An 18,919-nucleotide genomic window follows, 5' to 3' on the forward strand; every position below is an offset into this window, starting at 1 on the left:
GCCAAGGCTTTCTTGTGATTTCAGCTCAGACATCGTTGGCTAAAATGGCCACACCTAGCTACAAGCGAAGCTGAGAAATTACAAGTTGTGAAACCAAGGGGAAAAGAAAGCAGATTTGGTGTAAACAGCAGTCTCTCCCACAGCATACAAAGGCCGTCTTGCCTCTGCTCGTGTCACTGGACGACTGTGAACTATCACCGGATTGCTGGATTCTCTCTCTGGAAAGGTCCTCAATGGTCATTTAGTTCAATCCCCTGATTTTACAGATGGAAAGAAAGATTGGGGCCCAGAGAGAAGTGACTTATTCACTCTCAAAGAGTTGTTTGGGGCCGGGCAAGGTGGCTCATGCTTGTAATCCCAGCAACTCAGGGGCCTGAGGCAGGCGCCGCTGGAGACCAGCCTGGGCAACATAGTGAGACCCTATCTCTACAAAATTTTTTTAAAAATTAGCCAGGTGTGGCAGCACATGTCTGTGGTTCCAGCTGCTTGGGAGGCTGAGGCAGGAGGATAGCTTGAGCTCAGGAGTTCAAGGCTGCAGTGAGCTGTGATTGCACTCCAGCCTGGGCAAAAGAGGTCCTCTCTCAAATAAATAAATAAATAAACAAACAAATAAATAAATAAGTTGTTTGGTGCTAGAGCCACACTGTTTTGCTTAATCTGTCAGTGCTTTATCTGCAAAGTGGGTCTTTAAACAAGAAAATCTCCTCATCTCCTTCATAAAAGGAGACTTCAATGATAAAGAGGAAAGCATTAAAAGCCGTTTATAATTACGACAATGGCACCGAACACAAATCTTTCTTCAGTTACTCAGAGGCTTGTCTGTGTCCTGTGGTCACGAAGCATCTCCATTATTCAGAACTTTGGCTTCTCCTGTGTAACACTGCAAAATCATATACATGACCATGTGCATGAGGGGTGAAACTTTACCTTTTTTGATAAAAGACCAGTTATTGATTGTGTAAATTTGTGCAATTATTTAACATTCTTTGAGCTTTAGTTCTCTCACCAGTAAAATGGAGATGATAATATCTACCTCCCAGGTTTTTTTGGGGGGGTAGGGGTGGCAGAAAGATTAAAAAAGAAACAAAAATCATAGTATTTATTGGGTCCCAACTAGGTGCCACAGTATCAGGCACCTAGTTGGGACCCAATAAAATACAGGTTTCTCTTCTCAAACACTTGAGGTCATTTCTCTGAATACTTAGGCGACCATATCATACAATTATTGCTGTAATCGCTTTAAAAAGGAGCACTTCTGACAACATTCAGTGGACAAATCGTTTTTTTTTAAGATCTGCTTTTGCTGAACTAGGTGCTGAGAATTCTTAGATGGAAAAAAAACACACACACACACAAACACCTATTCCCAAGAGAGACTGAAATGTGAACAGAAAATAACAGCACCATGTGAGAAGTGTGCTTGGGTGAGTGATGGAGGGCTTCCCGGAAGAGGCTATGTGCTTCATGGGGAAGGACTAGGAGCAGACCAAGAAGAAAGGGACGAGACAGGGGAGGACACGGAGGTATGAGGAAGCACATTTTCTATGTGGGGACTATTTGAAGCACTTCTGTAACACTGAAAAAGAAGAAGCTATAATAAAAGGGAGGGGCCTGTGAGAGCAGTGGGTTTTGGATTTTATCCAAAAGATGGGGAACCACTGAAGAATTCCAGCAGGGAGACGATGTGAAAGGGCTGAATGGGTAGTGGGGAGAATGACACCACCAGTATTCCTGAGTGGGGAAGGGAGAACTGGGTGGTTGGAGGCCACACCCACCCCTTTCCATTTATTTAGTCATTCAACAAATAGTTACTGAGGGCCTGCCAGGCTGTATTCCAGGGGCTGGAAATCAGGCAACCAACAGGACTAGCAAGATCTTTGTTCTCATGGAGACTGACAATAGATAAGCAAGTAAACATGCAAGGAAATATCAGATAGGTGCCACTAGGAAAATTAAACCAGGCAACAGAAGAGTCTCTGAGTGGCAGCGGCCCATTCCCTGCCCCCAACACTTACCAAGACTCCTCTTGATATAACTTTGGCTTCCCAAGGAGGCGTTGCTCCTAGAAAAATCTCTAGGGTAAATATTAATAATTAAGCCACCTCTCGGAGTGTTTCCAATGAGCCTTCCCTGGGTGGGGATAGTCAGAGCTAGTTTTCCCCGGGGCCTGGTCTGCCTTTTAATGGTCGGTTAAGGACCATCAATTCCACCAAAAGTCCTAAGTTTAAGGTATTAGGAAAATCGCGGCAACCTTGAGACCTTTCCTGAAGTGGTTCCCCTGCAACATATGACCTCGCCCTCCCCTCATTACCCAAGCCACTTCCATGTATATATACAATTATCCTTTAAGAGAGAAACATTTGATAGTACGGTTGCAATTTTGCATTCCTCCCCTTTGAAAAATGCAAACTTTTAAAACAGGCCCGCTGCTTCGGGCAGGTTTTGCCGCGGAAACCACCCTCCCTCCCCGCCCCCGGATGTCCAGAGGGCTGGGTGGGGAATCCCGGGAGCCGCGCACTCAAGAGCACGGGAGCTGGAGGCTGGAGGCTGGCTCGTCACCATCAGGGCTCCCTGGGATGTAAGTCAGAGCTCCTCAGTGCCAGAGGGATGCGGGCCAAGAATAAAAACGCGAATGCTGTATTAAATGCAGCTGAAGAAACTAGGGACTGAAAAGGCAGATTTCCCAGTGTGCATCATGGTCTTCCCCCATTTGACTCATTTACTCACTGCGGGTTTCTTTTTCTCCACTATTTTCTTATTACGAAAACTTTCAAAGACGCAGGAAAGTTCGCTGTTTTAGGGAAATCTAGCAAAAGCCCCAGGAGGGCCTCTCTGATTCTGCCCAACTTCTCTGGACTGCCTGATAGAGCTTGCCCTCGGGGGACTATCACAATTGGGACTAAATTAGAGCCCCTGCTCCCAAGGGTTTTTAATTCTAGCTGGGGAGACCAGTCACTAATACAAACTTTCTTTTTTTCCTTAAAATAGTTTACACCTTACACAAAGCACTTTCACATTCCTGATCCCGTTAAAATTATAAAGCTAGAACTGAAAGGAAATTTAGAGATCATCTCTAGGGGTCAAATATTGGCAAATATTGGGCCACTTGCTAAGCTCCTGCCCATGGCAGACATGGCTAACACACCGCACACTCACTCGTTCATGTATTCCCTTATTTATTGGACATCCTCCATGTTCTACATAGCATGTTAGAAATAAAGCAGAAAACCAGACAGACTTGTTTGCTACCTTATGGACCTCCAAGGGGAAGAGAGACATTAAACAAATAATTACATGCATTAAGAGTGTTTTTAGGCCGGGCACGCTGACTCATGCCTGTAATCCTAGCACTTTGGGAGGCCTAGGTGGGAGGATCACTTGAGCCCAGGATTTTGAGACCAGCCTGCGCAATAAAGGAGACACTGTCTCTGGTTTTTGTTGTTGTTGTGTGTGTGTGTGTGTGTGTGTGTGTGTGTGTGTGTGTGTGTGTGTAAAGTGTTTTTAAAAGCCGGTGTTGGGGCAGACAAGGGCATCACTCACTGGGAGGTACACAGGGGGTGGGACAGGGTCGGGAAAAGACTCCCTCAGGAAGTGATGTTTAAACTGAAGTCTAGGGGATTAGGAAATGGAGTCTCTGAGAGGGTGAAGAAATATTATGTACCAGTATGAAGCATGGCCTGAGTGAGGTCATGCTCCAGGGCTGAACAAGGGGCTATGGATGCTAAGAGGGGGTGGGTGTCCAGAGGAAACAGAAGGTTGGTGGAGCAAGGTCTTAAAGACAAATAGGTTGACATGGAGAGATGGGTGGAAGAACTTGAGCCAAGGGCAGATATTATTGTTTCTCCTCCTCCCACTTCCCAGGAAAAGAGTTCTCATCTAGTGTCAGTAAAAACAAATACAAAGTTATAAGTTATTGGCCACCTAGTATGGGGTGGCAATTGTCATGAATTCCCACGTTCCTTGCGAGACAAGTATTCTTCTTCCAGTTTTACAGATCTAGAAAAGGCTTGGAATGGCTAGAGACACTTGCTAAGCCTGGCCGTCAAGTAGGCAGCAGAGCTAAGATTTGAACCCGTGCCGGCCTGCCTTCCTAGGCAGACGCACTTTCCACAATGCCTCACTGCCATAAAAATCCTAGGCCGAGGCTTGCTCTAACAGCAATCAAATACCACTTGGAAAAGGGCAGATCTTTGAGGAATCAGAAATACTTCTCGGGAAAGGATGAGCAGAGGTGCCGCACCCCCGTGGGTGGATACCATTAGGCAGAGGTCTATGCGGAAGAGGCCGACTTGTGGCGTGGGAGGTAGGGAGGAGTGAGAAGTGACTGACGGGGCGTCCCTGGCTGCTCTAGGACTGCACTGCGGGGAGGTGCCCGGCTCTAACCACTGCCCTGCCCGGTTAATCATTTCCTGACCTTCCTTCCTCCTCTCGCCGTGGCCGCAGGATTGCCACATCAGTCTTCCCCCTCCCCCTGCTCGCCTTCTGGCCCCGAGGCTCCTTCGCCGGGTTTTACAAGGAGCCCCAACTTGGAAGCAATATTTGTAATAGCCCCGGACGTCCTCAAGTGTCCCAGTGAGATCGCAGGCTCCATCCAGGGTATGCCAGCCCAAGGGGCCCCTTGAGGCTTGCCCTCTTCCCTAATCCCTTATTAAAAAGAGGTCAGAGGGTCAGGGATCCAATCTCCATACAGATTAACAAGTTACAGACTCGGTTTCCCCCGCGGGGAAAAAGGGAATGGTAACAGCTGGTTGGCTGTTACTAGGCTTAAATGCGGTATGTGAAGTGCCTGGCTGGGAGACCTTAGGTGTCTAACAAATGCTAGATCCCTTCCCTTCTTATCTTAGCCTGGTAATGGGGAGTTTAGCTTGCCCAGCAATCCCAGGCTACGTTAATCTCACTTGAACTTCCAGGCTTGTAAGTCCTACGACGTGCTGGAGGTAACGCAGATGGTGAGTCACAGTGACAGGGTTTGAACGCGGGTTTGTGGGCGCCCCTGTGGGCCCAGCCACGCAGCATGTAGGTGGCTGGCTAACACCACGTGTTCAGAACCTAGAAAGGGCTACGGATCGCACCTGCCTCAAGGAGCCGAACGCTAAGTCTGGACTGCCCTGGCACCCATGAAACCCGCTGCCCGCCTCCCCCGGGGCCAGGCCCTTGGCCTCCCCAGCTTGTTTCTTCGTGTATAAAATGAGGGCCGTAGTGCCTGTCTGCCCGAGAGGTTTTAATGTTCTTGGAGCGGCCGGATTTTTACCACGAAGCCACAGAGTGGTCCGCACCACGTAGGTTCAGTCTCCTCCGCCCACCGCAGGAAACGCCGCGGACGGCCCGGGGTGCCCTACTCGGCGCCCCACCCTTCCCGGGGCCGGGGAAGCGGCGTGACTAGGGAAGGCACTTCAGAGCACAGCCGGACTCTGCGCCACCAGCTGGAGCGCCCCGGGACCCCACCCCGCAGGGTGGACAGGGGCGGGCCCTGGGGCGGGGCTTGCCCAGGGGCGGGGCGGGGCGGGGAGGGGCCGGCCTGGGAAGGCGGAAGCCTCCAGTCTAGGGGTGGCTGCAGAACCCGGATCTCGGAGTTACACGTTCTACGGAGCGGGGCGCCGGGAGACGGCGGGCGTGAAAACACGGCGCCCGGAAGCCCGTGCTTTCTTTGACGCAAGGGCTCGAGACGCAGCCGCCGTCGGCCGAGCGCCCGGCTAGGAGCGACCCCAGACGGAGCCTCCGGAGTTCCTCCGCCCCCACCTCTCCGGGTCCTGGAGCAGCGATCCTCCCAGCCGCCCTCCTCGTGGCCATGGAGTGTCCACACCTGAGCTCCAGCGTCTGCATCGCTCCGGACGCAGCCAAGTTCCCCAACGGCTCCCCGTCGTCCTGGTGCTGCAGCGGTGAGTGCGGCCACGGGCCGGCCCCGCCGCGCACCCGAGGCCCCGGCTCTGCCGGGCCTGCCGTCTAGGGGCCGCAGGCGGCCGGCGCGCAGACCCGGAGAGGGGCGAGGGCGAGCCGGGCCCGGCGGGCTGGGGAGGGTATGCGATGAGGCGGGCGCGGGCGGGAGCGGCGGCGGCTCCTTTGTTTCCCGAGGCCCGACGGCCGGGCCAGCGAAGGAGAGGGCCGCGAGGGGCGGGAGTCCGCGGAGGCCTCGAGCGCGTGGGGGCAGCGGCGGGCGGGGACCCTGGCCCGCTGCGCGCGCCCTTGCCCCGCCCTGCCGTGGCTGGGGGCTGTGCCCGTCCGTGTCGCGGGGTCGCCTGTGGGGCGGGTGTCCGGCCCCCGAGGGGCGGCCGCACGTGTGGCGGGGCCCGCACCGCGCTCCTCCGCGGACAAGACGGGAAGAGCGCCGCTCTCCGGGCGCAGCTTTGTCTGGGCTGCGGGGCGCGCGGGGCCCCTCTCCGCCGCCGACCCCAGCCCGGGTTTCCTTTCCCTTCTCCGCAGGCTCGGGCACCTCGAAACCCCGAGAGGCGCTCGGAGATCGGGCGGCAGAGGTCGGGGTCTTTCATCTGTCAGGAAGGGTGAAGTTTGAAAACAGGCTGCGGGCTGAGAAGCTCGGAGGCTGAGCCAACAGCTGCTTTGGAGGGGGCGGCTCGAGTTTGTTTTTCAGACCTTTTGGGTTGTCCGAAATTGCGTTGGGATTCCCGAGTTCCTGTGTTGTGAAACAGTTATTAGGTTTATATAAGGCTTTTGAGTACTTAAGCGTTTTAACTCCTCCTGCTGGCCCCCTTGGAAGCCCCAGTGCCCTCTCATTGTCTGCTGTAAGCGACTTCTTAGGATCGCACCGGCCACACGGCTTTGATTACTTCCTGGTAGGGCCCTGGTACCACCGCTAGTCTTTGTTTATTAGCTTTGAGATGATCACTGCTATCTGGGGTTATATTAATAGTGTACAATTCGAACTGTGCACTTCAAAAATCTTAAGTTCATTTGAAGAAATACAGAAAAACGGCAATAGTATGATTTAGCTGTGACATGTTCCATTGTGGGCCGGAGCTGGGAAGATAGTTTAGAGAATGCCTTAGCACTTTTGACAGCTTACTACTTAAATAGTGATTATGTCCTTGGAAAAAACATCGGTAGGTCCACAGAGAAAAATATACTCTGGGATAAGGAATAGAAATAACTGCGGTTTCCTGGCGTGCTCAGACGTCTGATGCTTTGCTTGCCTTATGTAAAGTCAGATTTGTTTTTCTGTATGAAGCCTTTAAAAATTAACGGTTAATTGGTTTGACAGAGCAATATTACAGTTCTTTTGTGAGGATGCAGAAACTTACGTAAATTAGCTTTTACCTGTAAATCTGTCGGAATGTTGAGTATGGAACAACAAATAAGGTGTATGGCACTGCTTTACAAATTGGTTGTGGTGGTACATTAGCTATAACTGTAGCTATTGCTGTGGTGCTGTAATTATAACTTTTTTTTTTTCCCAAAAGAAATTTGAAGAAAAAAAAAAAAAAGACCAAAGTAAACACTAGGAAAAGCCTACCTCACAGGGAAAGGTGGGATTACTCTTGCTGATCAGTAGTAAACTACAGGAAGACAAAATGGACAATTAGCACACTTCGGCATTTTCTAGGTAAAATCTCATCAAACTTAAAAATGGCTTCACTGAGCACATACATCTAAAAAAAGGAAAAGAACTGTGCAAGTGGCAGATACCCTCTTGTGAGTCAGTCTTGCCTCTATCAGTCAGGGAGTCCACTTGACTGTGAAAAAGAGATGCAGGAAATTGAGCATCTCTTGAGGAACTTAATAAGTTAAAATGGAGCATAACGAGATGTGCTGATAACAAGAATAAACTAGTGTGGGGTGATTTCTCTCCAACGGGTAGAATGGCGTCTTTGCATCTTGCAACAAAGTGTGTCTGACATACAGCTTTGCAAGCCTGGTTCTAGTCACTTGCTTGAATGTGTAGAACCAATAAAGCGAGTTTCGCAACTTTGTGTGAGTCCACATTCTGAATTGAACCCATTTTATGTAGGCCTCCCATCTTAACCTGTTGGCATCCATTTGTTGATATAATCTAGCGTTATTGTATTAAGCTTGATCTTGTTCTTGCGTGCCTGTTGTTTCAGTGATTAAATGATTAATCTGTGAGTCCTTAACTAACTCATTATCTTGGAGTGTTATATAGTCGTGTTTTTTTTTCTCCCACACTCTTGATTTTATTTTATTTTTGGTTTTTTGGTAGGGGACCAAAAGGGTAGCCAATGTGTTGAATAATACTGTGACTGGGTATTGAGTCTGATTACGTTCTTATTCAGGAGGGGAAAATCCCTGTTTTGGCACTGGGACAATAAAAGTAATGCCCTTGCCTTATTTTCTTTGCGAGTTTGCAATTATACCACAGCAAGACAGCCAAGCAAATTGCAAAATGCTACAACATTCTAGGTTCTACCAGTTAGCAGTACCTAATTGGACAAATAGTTCTATTTTCTTTGAGTATCAGTTTCCTTATATAATCTGTAAAAAACAAAAAAAAGGGGGTAATACTTTGTATTTACTTCACAGGTTGCTATTAGGATGAACAAGGTAATTTTTGTGTGTGAAAACGCTGAGAAACTTGTATACACTGTTCAAGAGGTCAGAACATCTTTATAAACAGGACTCTGAATAATTAAATATCCAAAGCCCATTAAATGGGGACTAGAACAGACTGGCTTTATGCTGAATGATGCTTTACAGGGAGATACAGAACTCAACAAGATTACAAGAAGTAAGAAGTAATTAAAAATCAGAATTAACATGAGCTTCTTATCCATGGAAGGCACTGTGTGTTAGGTTATATAATTGTGTATTACAGCAGTTCTTACACTTTTTGTGCTAAGGACCCCTTTACACTCTTAAAAATCATTGAGCACGCAAAGAGCCTTTGTGTAGCTTATATCTGTTGATGATATTTATTAGAAATTAAAACTGAGAAAAACTTAAAATATGTGTTTATTAATATGCTCACAAATAATAGTAGACCCACTACCCATAACATAAATTGAGAGTTTATATAAATGTTTTTCAAAACAAAAATTTGGTGGGAAGAGTGGCATCATTTTACATTTTTGTAACTCTTTGTTCAGCTTTATAGAAGACAGCTGGATTCTTATATTGCTTCTGCATTCAGTCTCTTGAGATGTCCCATCATGTAGCCTCAGGAACATCTCCACTGCATGCTTGTGAGAGAATGACTGTAAACAAAAGTAACATCTTAAATATTATGTATGAAAATTGTTTTGACCTTCTGGACCCCTTGAATGGGTCCTGGAAACTTTCAAAGGTCCAGGACCACACTTTGAGAACCCACTTGTGTAAGCTATAGTTAACAGTTAGACACCTGCTCATATCACAATAACTTTAAAAAGTTAGAGAAATCCTTAAGGCTAGCAACGTTTATGTTTCTGTAGAGACCTGAAGTTTTTGAAATGTATTAGCTGGGAAATAAACCATAGGGTCTAGTAGTCCTTTGCTCTCAAAAAAGGTAACAGTCTAATGTAGCTGGGGGAGAGACAGGAAGCTAACTAGTTAGAAGATACATCCATGTGGTTTAAGGTAAATGTTGAAAATAGCAATCTCCTAATAACGTAAAGGCTGATTTTTGTCTAATTGTTGCTTAAAGGATTCTAGTTTTACATGAAAAAGTTTTAAATAAAAGCTAGGGCATTCTCTCAAGCTTTTTGTTATGTGCACATACCAGATTAGTTATTTTCAGAAGCTGGAGGCTTGGGCATTCCTTATTTTTGTGGAAAGAGTTTAACCAGTGGGAAAAAACACAAATTGTTTAAAAAGATGCCCTGAATACAAGTGTTTTCATAACTAAGGAAAGCCAAAGACCAAGCATTTGAACTTGAGGGTTTGGGTTAAACCGCCAGTTAAATTAGAGATATTTAGTAGGATAGGCATGGTAATTTTTCCCTGATTAATTCTTCAATGAGTTGAGAGTGCCTCTTTAAGTTTTCAGTACACACTTGCCCTCATATTACTCTGCCCAAGAAAAGTAAGTGTAGATCAAGTAAATGTTCTGCAGTTTTGCACCCAAAATTGCAGATAATTCCACCCAAAATACTGGAGATAAACCCTTTTTTAAGAGATCCATTCAGTAGGATGAGGTGTTGATTATTGGTTGTCAGTGGTAATAAATTTGTAATGGACGGATCAGGTTGTGATAAAGGTAAGACATCAACCTTGATGGAGTGATGGGTTATTTTGTATCGTATTTCTCCACAACCTACATTTAACACTCTTGTTTGCCCAGTGGACTAAATTTTCTAAATACAGTCATTGCTTGTCATTAGGTCAAATGCATTTACTGCTTTTTAGTAACATTCTGTGATGAATTTATTAAGTGCCTAACAATAGAGCAATTAGTAAATATTTGCCTAATAAATAAAGGAACTTTAACTTAGATGTGTCTGGCAGGGTCTTTATGTTGAAAATAAATGCAGAGTGAGCTTTCCCCCAGAATGCTTTCACTAGCCCGCACTCCCAGTATTTTAGTCAGTAAATGTTGGCTGGATTGTGAGCAAGTGACCATCTGCAGTGTTGTTATCACAATGAATTTGTGTTCTTTTGGTAGTCTGTATTTATAGATGAGCAGGTGGACAATTTAGTTGTAAATGTGGATGGGGTAGTTAAAAATCAGTGGACAGGTGATAATTTTTTTAACATTAATTCTAAAAACTAGTATTTGAGTTTTATATATCCTTCTGAAGAATTTAAGCTTTTTTGGTAATATTTATAAAGCTTAAGTCAAATGTCTTTCTAGTCTTTCTGCAGTATTCCTCCCCCACCCCATCCACCAGAATCTTAAAGCAGTCTCAGCTTATTTCCAGAATCTCTAAATGATTGGTCATGGATGTGAAATGTGTGAAATTTAGAATGTGCTCCATGTATGTGTTTTGTTTAAAGAGGCTGCAGTATAGAGATTGAGCTTAACATTTCCTTGTTGTGAAAAAGTTTTGACACATTGATCAGAAGTTATTTCCCTAGTAATATGCTTAATAGTGTATAAAGAACATCCTTCATGGTCTAAGCAGAAGAAATGATGGAGTTGGGGGAAGAATTCAAACTCTTTGGTGTGGTTTCCTGTTATTTATCCTCAAAATAATTTCTTCTCCTCATTCTTTGCTTGTACACCATTAGCCTTAGACTCGTGTAACAGCCTACTTTGTCCTCATTGAAATTTATGTAATTTCCTTCTCCACTGGAATATAAAAGATTGATTTTGATCCTTCAAGCTAGATTTAGAAATACTTATGTTTTTATAGTGTTTGCAGCTCAGTGAATAGACCAATGAGTAATTTAGCTTAGTAATTTAAATTCCTGTTTTAAAATTTGAGTCCCTCTTCCATCAGGGACTAATTAACATGTACATTTCCCCTAACCTAACCTGCTCTTTTTTTTCCCCTTTTGAGCTTTTTCTGCTTCTTGAGCTTGTTTGTTTTTAATACTTTTCCTTCTTTGAAAACAAAACGTTAGTCTCCTTTGATTAAGCTGCAGTCTCTGACCTATATACATAGAGGTTTGTGTTCAACCAAGGCATTAAAATAAATAGATTTAGTTGGTAGATTATCAGTGTTTGAAATGGAAAAGATACGCTGTTTAACATGTTTTTATATTTTATGTTTATGCATTGCCTCTTTAGACAGGAGAGCAATTGCATTCTAGGTGTGTTAATAGAGCTTTCCTGGACAGATGGCTTGGAAGGAAGTACTTTGATGGGTTCTCAGTAGGGGCTAGTACTTTTTGGAGGGTGTATTTGTGATTAAGCTTACCTTGATTGACAGTTTAGAATGCTGAGAATAGCATTAACAACAGTAACAGCTTGTTCATCTTACCTAGAATTGTCTTGTGCCAAGACCCCTCAAGATGCTCTGAGATTCCTGTGTAGTGGTTTGTTTTGAGAATGTAGGTAAGAATAGGTATCCTTGAGACTGAAAAGAAATTCACCTAAAATTATTCATTGCAGTTGTATCTTAAAATCTTTGGGGTTGTTGAATGAACTTTGGCTTAGAAATTTGGAGAGATCATCTTTTTAACTGCTGCGAGTCTGCAGATGTGATTATCTGTAGTAATTCCAGATGTTTTCTCATCTATTGGTTTTACTGAGTAGGAGGAGAACTGTACTTCAAAGCAGTTTGCTAGCATTTAATGCTGACTAATTTAATTAATTATGCATTCTTATAGTTGTTCTTGTTTTATTGATTATGAAACTGAGACAAAGGTTACGAGTTGCTTAAGATGCTTGGGGGTATTAAAGATAGCCCAAAGCTTAAACTCTAATATTGTTCAGACTTTTAGCTTGCTTTTTTTTTTTTAAAAAAGGAGTCTTCATTTTGTCATTCAGTATCTTAATGCTTGACAATTTAATGAATATAAAATGTTTGGAGCACATACTTTAATTCCTTTGAAGATTTTTGATATGAAAATATATTTTAAATTCCACATCTCAAAAATTACTTATTTTAAAATTAGGTATTTTATTACCACCCTCACCCAATTTAATATTGAAAGTGCTGGCAAGTTAGAGCAAGGAATTGGTAATATAGTTTGGAAGAAACAACTTTTAAATGTCAACCTTGTTATACTCAGATCTAATATTTTTGTAAGCCAAAATTCATATTGCATTGGTTCAGACATAATAAACCAGCTTCCTCACTATAGCTATGGATAAAATGCAATTAGCTTTTGGTTATTTTAAAAATGGGTTTCAGTTATTGAAGTCTCTCCACCCCCCATATTTTTTCATTTTGTTTCTGTTAGAGAAGATTCTTCTTGGAGATGGTTTGTTGTAGGGTGGAGGAAGGAGAGAATTCTTAAGGTATAGGATTTTGCATTTGCTTCCAGTAGCTCAGAGGTTATTTGAAATCTTTGCTTTAATCAGTGTACTTTGTTGATTCCATTTAGTTATTCTAAGATTTTCCAATTGTATTTCCTGTAAAAGTTATAGTCTTTAGACCATAAAAACTAATAACTGCAGATCTTTTTTTTTTTTTTTTGAGATGGAGTCTCGTCCTGTTGCCCAGGCTGTAGTGCAGTGGCGCGATCTCAGCTCACTGTAATCTCTGCCTCTCGGGTTCAAGCAATTCTCTACCTCAGCCTCCTGAGTGGCTGGGATTACAGGCACACACCACCATGCCCGGCTAATTTTTTTGTATCTTTAGTAGAGACGGGGTTTCAATTGAACTCCTGACTTCGTGATCCTCCTGCCTTGGCCTCCCAGAGTGCTGGGATTACAGGTGTGAGCCACTGCTCCTGGCAGATAACTGCAGATCTTAAAATAGATTTCCCCACTTCTTCTTCTTCTTCATGGCATCTCACTCTGTCACCAGGCTGGAGTACAGTGGCGTGGTATCAGCTCACTGAAACCTCTACCTCCCAGGTTCAAGCGATTCTCCTGCTTCAGCTTCCTGATTAGTTGGAATTACAGGTGCCCACCATCATGCCTGGCTAATTTTTGTGTTTTTAGTAGAGATGGGGTTTTACTATGTTGGCCAGGCTAGTCTTGAACTCCTGAACTCGTGATCCACCCACCTCGGCCTCCCAAAGTACTGGGATCCCAGGTGTGAGCCACCGCACCTGGCCTCCCCCTTTCTTAAGATACAAGGAAAAGTGTATCTTTTCAATGTGCTTTTTATGGCTATATACAACGCAGATGAATTTAGGAAGGCAATTTCAGATTTTGAAAACTGTTTAAATTAAACTTGGACATTGAAAAATCAAATTTGCAGTTGTCTTAAGTGTTTGCGTTAGCTAGATGCTTAAAAATTAATAAATGCTAGCTAATATAATTTTATAAGACATTTTGAAGAGGGAATTGAGAGTTTATTTTTAAGATAAGCTAGGTTATATCAAAGATATTGTAACCAACTAGATTTTATTTGGAGACTTTGTACTCTGCTTTAGAATCCAGTAGCTCTATCAGTGTGAGCTGTTTCCATTTTTGAGTAGAAGTTTTCTCCTGTTATTTTTTCTTTGTTCTAGCTGGGTTTAAGACAGCCTTTGTAGAAATTGCTTGCCTGTTTATCCTTCACCCACCCTGAAGACTCTTAATTTTATAAACTGTTCTTGTACTGCCTCATCACCAGAAAAAGCAGGCTGGAAATTAACCATCATATTCCTGCAGGTTTAATTTAACTGATTATAAGAAAATACAGTTATTGTTTTAGCTTCTTTAAATCTTTGTCCTTGATGACCAAGCTCAGGTTTTTATTTTTGCTTACTTATTTATTTTTTGGAAATGGAGTCTCACTCTGTCACCCAGTCTGGAGTGCAGTGGTACAGTCATAGCTCATTACAGCCTGGAACTCCTGGGCTTCAGTGATCCTTCCACTTCAGCCTCCCAAGTAGCTGGGACTACAGGCACGTGCCACCACGCCCAGCTAATTTCTAAATTTTTTGTAGAGATAGAGTCTCGATGTTGCCCAGGTCTTGAACTTCTGACTCTGAGTGATCTTTCCACCTCAGCCTCCCAAAGTGCTGGGATTACAGATGTGAGCCACCAGGCCGGGTAGGTTTTCTTTTTTAAATAATAGATTTTAAATTGTTCATTACTTTGTTTTGAACATTTGTTGCACAATGCTGGGGTGGTATTTTGATTAAAGTTTTTGAAGATGAAGTTGAAATTTCTAGAAAACAAATTTCTGACTTGGAATGTTTCCCTGAGATAATTGATAGACAACATGTTAGAAAAATGTTCTACTATGATATTAGGCATTTAAAAAATAACTGTGTAATATAGAGACTGTGAGACCAACAATTGTAAAAATTGCTGATTGAGCACATTTTAATTTTAGTTGCACACAATAAAATGTTCTTTGGTTTAATTGAGATTAACTCTTATTTCCATGGGAATTATTTTGGATATTAACAGTGAGATACTTTAGCATTGGAGAAGTTGCTTTCTAACAACTGAAGGATCAAACTTCACCTTAAGTGTATGAAGTAGCTGCTAGACCTCAACATTGGTGCTCTGAGAATTTAATTCTGAGGGCTTAAATGCATTAGTTTCATTTTATTCACTTTGAATGTTTTGTTTATATATAGTTTTTTTAGAGCCTCATTTAAAAATATATGTATTTCTAGTTTTTTCCTTTGAATATATAATACAGATTTTTGGGAAAATGTGGGTCATGTTTGAAAATTCTATCTATTGATTGTAAAAAAAATTCTGACTCTTGGTTTTGGTTAAATAATTAGAACAGCTATTTTAAAAAACTGAAATAATTAATGGTTTTGGAGTTTGCAAGTGCCTATTTTCTGAAATATTGATTATCTAACCCTCGGGCAGAGTATAAGTGTTTGCCAAGTTTGTATTTCTTTTTTCTATTTCTTCAAAATAAGTCCCATTGATTTTAAAAGACTAAAGAGTTTCCTAGTAAGTACAAGTGCCGTACTTTTTCCCCCTCCACTTTGCACTTTAGTGTTAACCTTTATTACATAACCACAGAGAATGAGGAAGAGAATTGTACAATGCAGATATTAAAGCTACTGTTCTCCAAGGAAAGTATTTGATGTTAAGAGGTCCCTAAACCTCTCAATTATTTTATTTACTTGTGAGAGGGGGTGCTTCCTTAAATATATATGAGTCTTTTCTTATATTGCTTACACTTGCAGCTATTATTTTGAAATAATAGTTGAGTGGTGTTTACATTTATGACCTGATTCATGTCTTTTGAAGCGCCACTACTGTTTCACCATGGACGTGCTTACTCAGGTTGTTGGCAACAGCATGGAATTGCATCAGATCTTGCTGTATTAAATAAATGGAGATATTAGATGTCAAAATTTTTAAATAGTTCATGGCTTTTGTTTTTATTTTCTTTATGATCAGCTTCATAGGGAAAGTTATTTTTGAAACAATATGAGCTCCTAATAATTTTTTATAGATACTTGTGTCTAGTCTTCCAAAGGCAAAAATGGCCCATTTTGACTCTGATTTAGTAATCTGCTTTGACTTTAGTGGTTTTTAATCCTTCCTCCCACTGTCCTTTCCCCTCATGTAGAAGTAGGAGGAGCACAGTTCCAGTATTTAAAATGACGATCAAGAGTAGCATAATAGCTTCATTAGGTGTTTTTCATCAAAATAGGTTTGAATAAGTCTGAATTTGTGGTAGAAGGAATCATAACAAATCTGTTTACTGCATTACAGTTTTTGAGAATATGTTATTTCACGCACATTGTTTCTATATGTTGTTTCCATTCATGGTGAAAGCATAAGGAATCCATTTAAAAATAGAGTAAAATGCTAGAGTCAGTTGGGGGTTGGGGGCAGCCCCTTGGACAGAATTTGCCTCTGTGTGGGAAGTCAGCAGGACCAGATGCCCCTCTCTTCTTTGGCTCTGTAGGTGTCTGAATCTCTTAACATATAGATGACAAATTTTGGCCAGCTTTGAAATTACATTTGCTAGTGAAGGACACATATCATTAACTCTGCAGTGGCAATAAGGAATTCAGTAGGTGCCTGACCCCCAATGATAAACTGCTATTCTAATTTTTATGCTGTGTAACATATTTTAGACTGTTTTATAAAAAAGATAAAAATTGAGCAGTTTCATGAATTGATATGAGTGTTACATCAATTTACTATTTGAAGATTAATTCATGTTTTCAGAACAGTAATACACATTTCCGAAATATAAAGAGACAGGTAATAGTATCAAAGGGCTTAAAATAGAATTGTAGTCTTCCTTCCCTCCACTCTCAGTCCTGCTGTCCACAGACAATCTCTGTAAGCTCTGTTTAGCTTTCTGTCTCATATTTACCTGCATAATTCTAAACAATGCTCTGTTATTTCTTAATTTGCCATTTTTAGTGTTATTCCTTGATATCTTGCTGTGGTAAATGAAGACTTCAGTGTTTGCACCACTTGCCCTTCGGTCTCTCCACTGCCCAATATAATTAGATTACATATTTTGGTTACTATAGTGATTAATTATTTCTTGTCCAACATTTCATTTTTTCATGAGTGAATAATTGCGTCTTTTAAAAATTGCTTAGTTTACCTTATACACATTTTCTCTTAAATGTTCCTTTAAACCTGTCAGAGGTCTATGAATATAATTTCCAACCCGTTCAACGGATTAGATAATCTCCAAGCACTAACTCTTTTCTAAACATCTTTCCAGAGCCCTCTGACCTCTGCTCTCATTTGAAATAGTTGTTCTCCAGGCCTACTACTGGATGGTTTTTATCCTGTTTTTCCCTCTGTCGTTCTCTTATAATATTAGATCGCTTATTTCTTGGATCCCATGTCTTCTTTTTCTTGGTTTATTTCATTGTTTTGCTGGAGTACATCAAGCTCCCTTCTCACAGGAGGTAAATTTTTTTTTCTCTAATTCCATGGCACATTAAGGGAGGTAAATTTTTGACCCCTTGCAAGTCTGACATTTTTATTTTACTTTTATACTTGATTGCTTGGCTGAATAGAGAATATTAGTAAGAAAATAATTTTCCTTTAGAGTTTTAAAGGCATTGTTGGTTTGTTTCTAGGCTTCCAGTGTTACTGTTGAGAAACCTGGTGCCTTCCTGATTTCCTCCTTCATATACGTCCTTTTATTCTTTTTCCTAGAATTCTTTAGGGTATTCTTTTTATCCTCAGTATTCTGAAATTTCAAAATATGTCTGGGCATGGGTAGTTTTTCTTTTATTTTCTTTTATTTTTAATGGGAACTGAAGGGACATTTTATGTAGAGGTTCACATCCTTGAGTTAAAAGACATTTTTTTTGCATTATAAGTTTGATAGCGTGCTCCTCCCGCATGCATTTATATCCCCCAATTTGTTCTTTTTTTCTTTCTGGAACTCTTATTAGTTGGATGTTGGGTGTCCCGGGTGGAGTCTCTGATTTTCTTATTTCTTTGCCTTTTGGTTCTAGTTTCTGGTATATTTCCTTGATATTTTTTCTTACCTCCCTTCTGTTGAATTTTGATCATTGTAATTAAAATTTTTAAGAGCTCTTTCTTGTTTCCCGGTCATTTCACGTATCCTCTTGCTATTGTTTTGCATTATCTTCTCACCACTCCAGCAGTTCAGAGTGCGTTGGTTTTGAAGTTTTGCTGTGCTCCCTGTGTGGTTTCTATTTCTCCTGGGTTCATCTTTTTCTTTTTAAAATGATTGTTTCAGATTGGAGATTTTCTGTAAAGATCTGTTTTGTCTTTGTCTTTTCATATAACAGTGAACTTTTTCATATAAAAAGCTTTGTAACTGGGTGGAGCTTTTCATATAAAAGCTTTGTAACTGGGTGGCTTCACTGTGAGGTGGGGAGCAAGTTACCTTCTTCATTGGAGGAAGACACTCATATCTGTGCTGAGAATTTTTTCTGGTACCATTGAGTTTTTTGGTCTTCCCTCTGGGAGGTGTGCACCTGGCCACTCATGTTCTGAGATCAGATTGCGGAAGTTCCATGACTCAGTTGTCCTTAGAGCCCCTAATCTCATGTTCAGTCCTGTCCTTACCTGCTGCCTGCTGTGTCCCTGTACCTAGAGCTCCTCCCATCTGCATTCTTCCTGGCTGACATTTAGGCTGTAGCTTCCTCTGCACTACTAAGATTGTTACTGCTCCCCTAACTTCTTTCTCACTTTCAAAAACTTGTTGAAATCTTTTGTCTGCTTTGGTTACCTCACATGTTCTTTTTATCTTTGTGAGTTTGTATCTTTTTTTTCCCTTTATTGTCATTTAAGTGGGTCTTAGGTGGGAGAGGAGCTAAGTGAGAATTTGTCTGCCACGTTTAGTTTGGTGTCCATTTTTAAATGTATGTCGTTTGTAATCCAGTTTTTAGGGCAAAATGTTTTGCCCTGTCAGAAATGGATCTTATTAGTTACTCAGAGTTAAATCATGGAACTGAAATTTTACATTATTTGAATAAAAAGTTATATTCAGATTTACCTTCTCTGATAAACAGAACAAAATATTGTTGCTATTATCAGAGTTAGCAGAGAAAATAGGCAAGC

The 18,919-nt window shown here is 42.0% G+C and overlaps 1 protein-coding gene across 3 annotated transcripts in view; it reads left to right on the top strand.

Moving 5' to 3' along the window:
* Positions 1-5,559: 5,559 nt before the first annotated feature.
* The window catches only part of USP3 (ubiquitin specific peptidase 3), a 94,914-nt gene continuing 81,554 nt past the window's right edge, over positions 5,560-18,919 (top strand). For 2 of the 3 annotated variants that reach the window (XM_025389548.1, XM_025389549.1), the window contains exon 1: positions 5,574-5,879. Coding sequence is in view for 2 of the 3 variants with exons in the window: in XM_025389549.1 (XP_025245334.1) it covers positions 5,789-5,879 (91 nt within the window). In the remaining variant the exon portion in view is untranslated. Of the gene's footprint in view, positions 5,880-18,919 lie in introns of all 3 variants that reach the window. The other variant, XM_025389547.1, reaches the window with a different exon arrangement.

Source organism: Theropithecus gelada, chromosome 7a, assembly GCF_003255815.1.
Source record: "Theropithecus gelada isolate Dixy chromosome 7a, Tgel_1.0, whole genome shotgun sequence".
Classification (NCBI taxonomy): domain Eukaryota; kingdom Metazoa; phylum Chordata; class Mammalia; order Primates; family Cercopithecidae; genus Theropithecus; species Theropithecus gelada.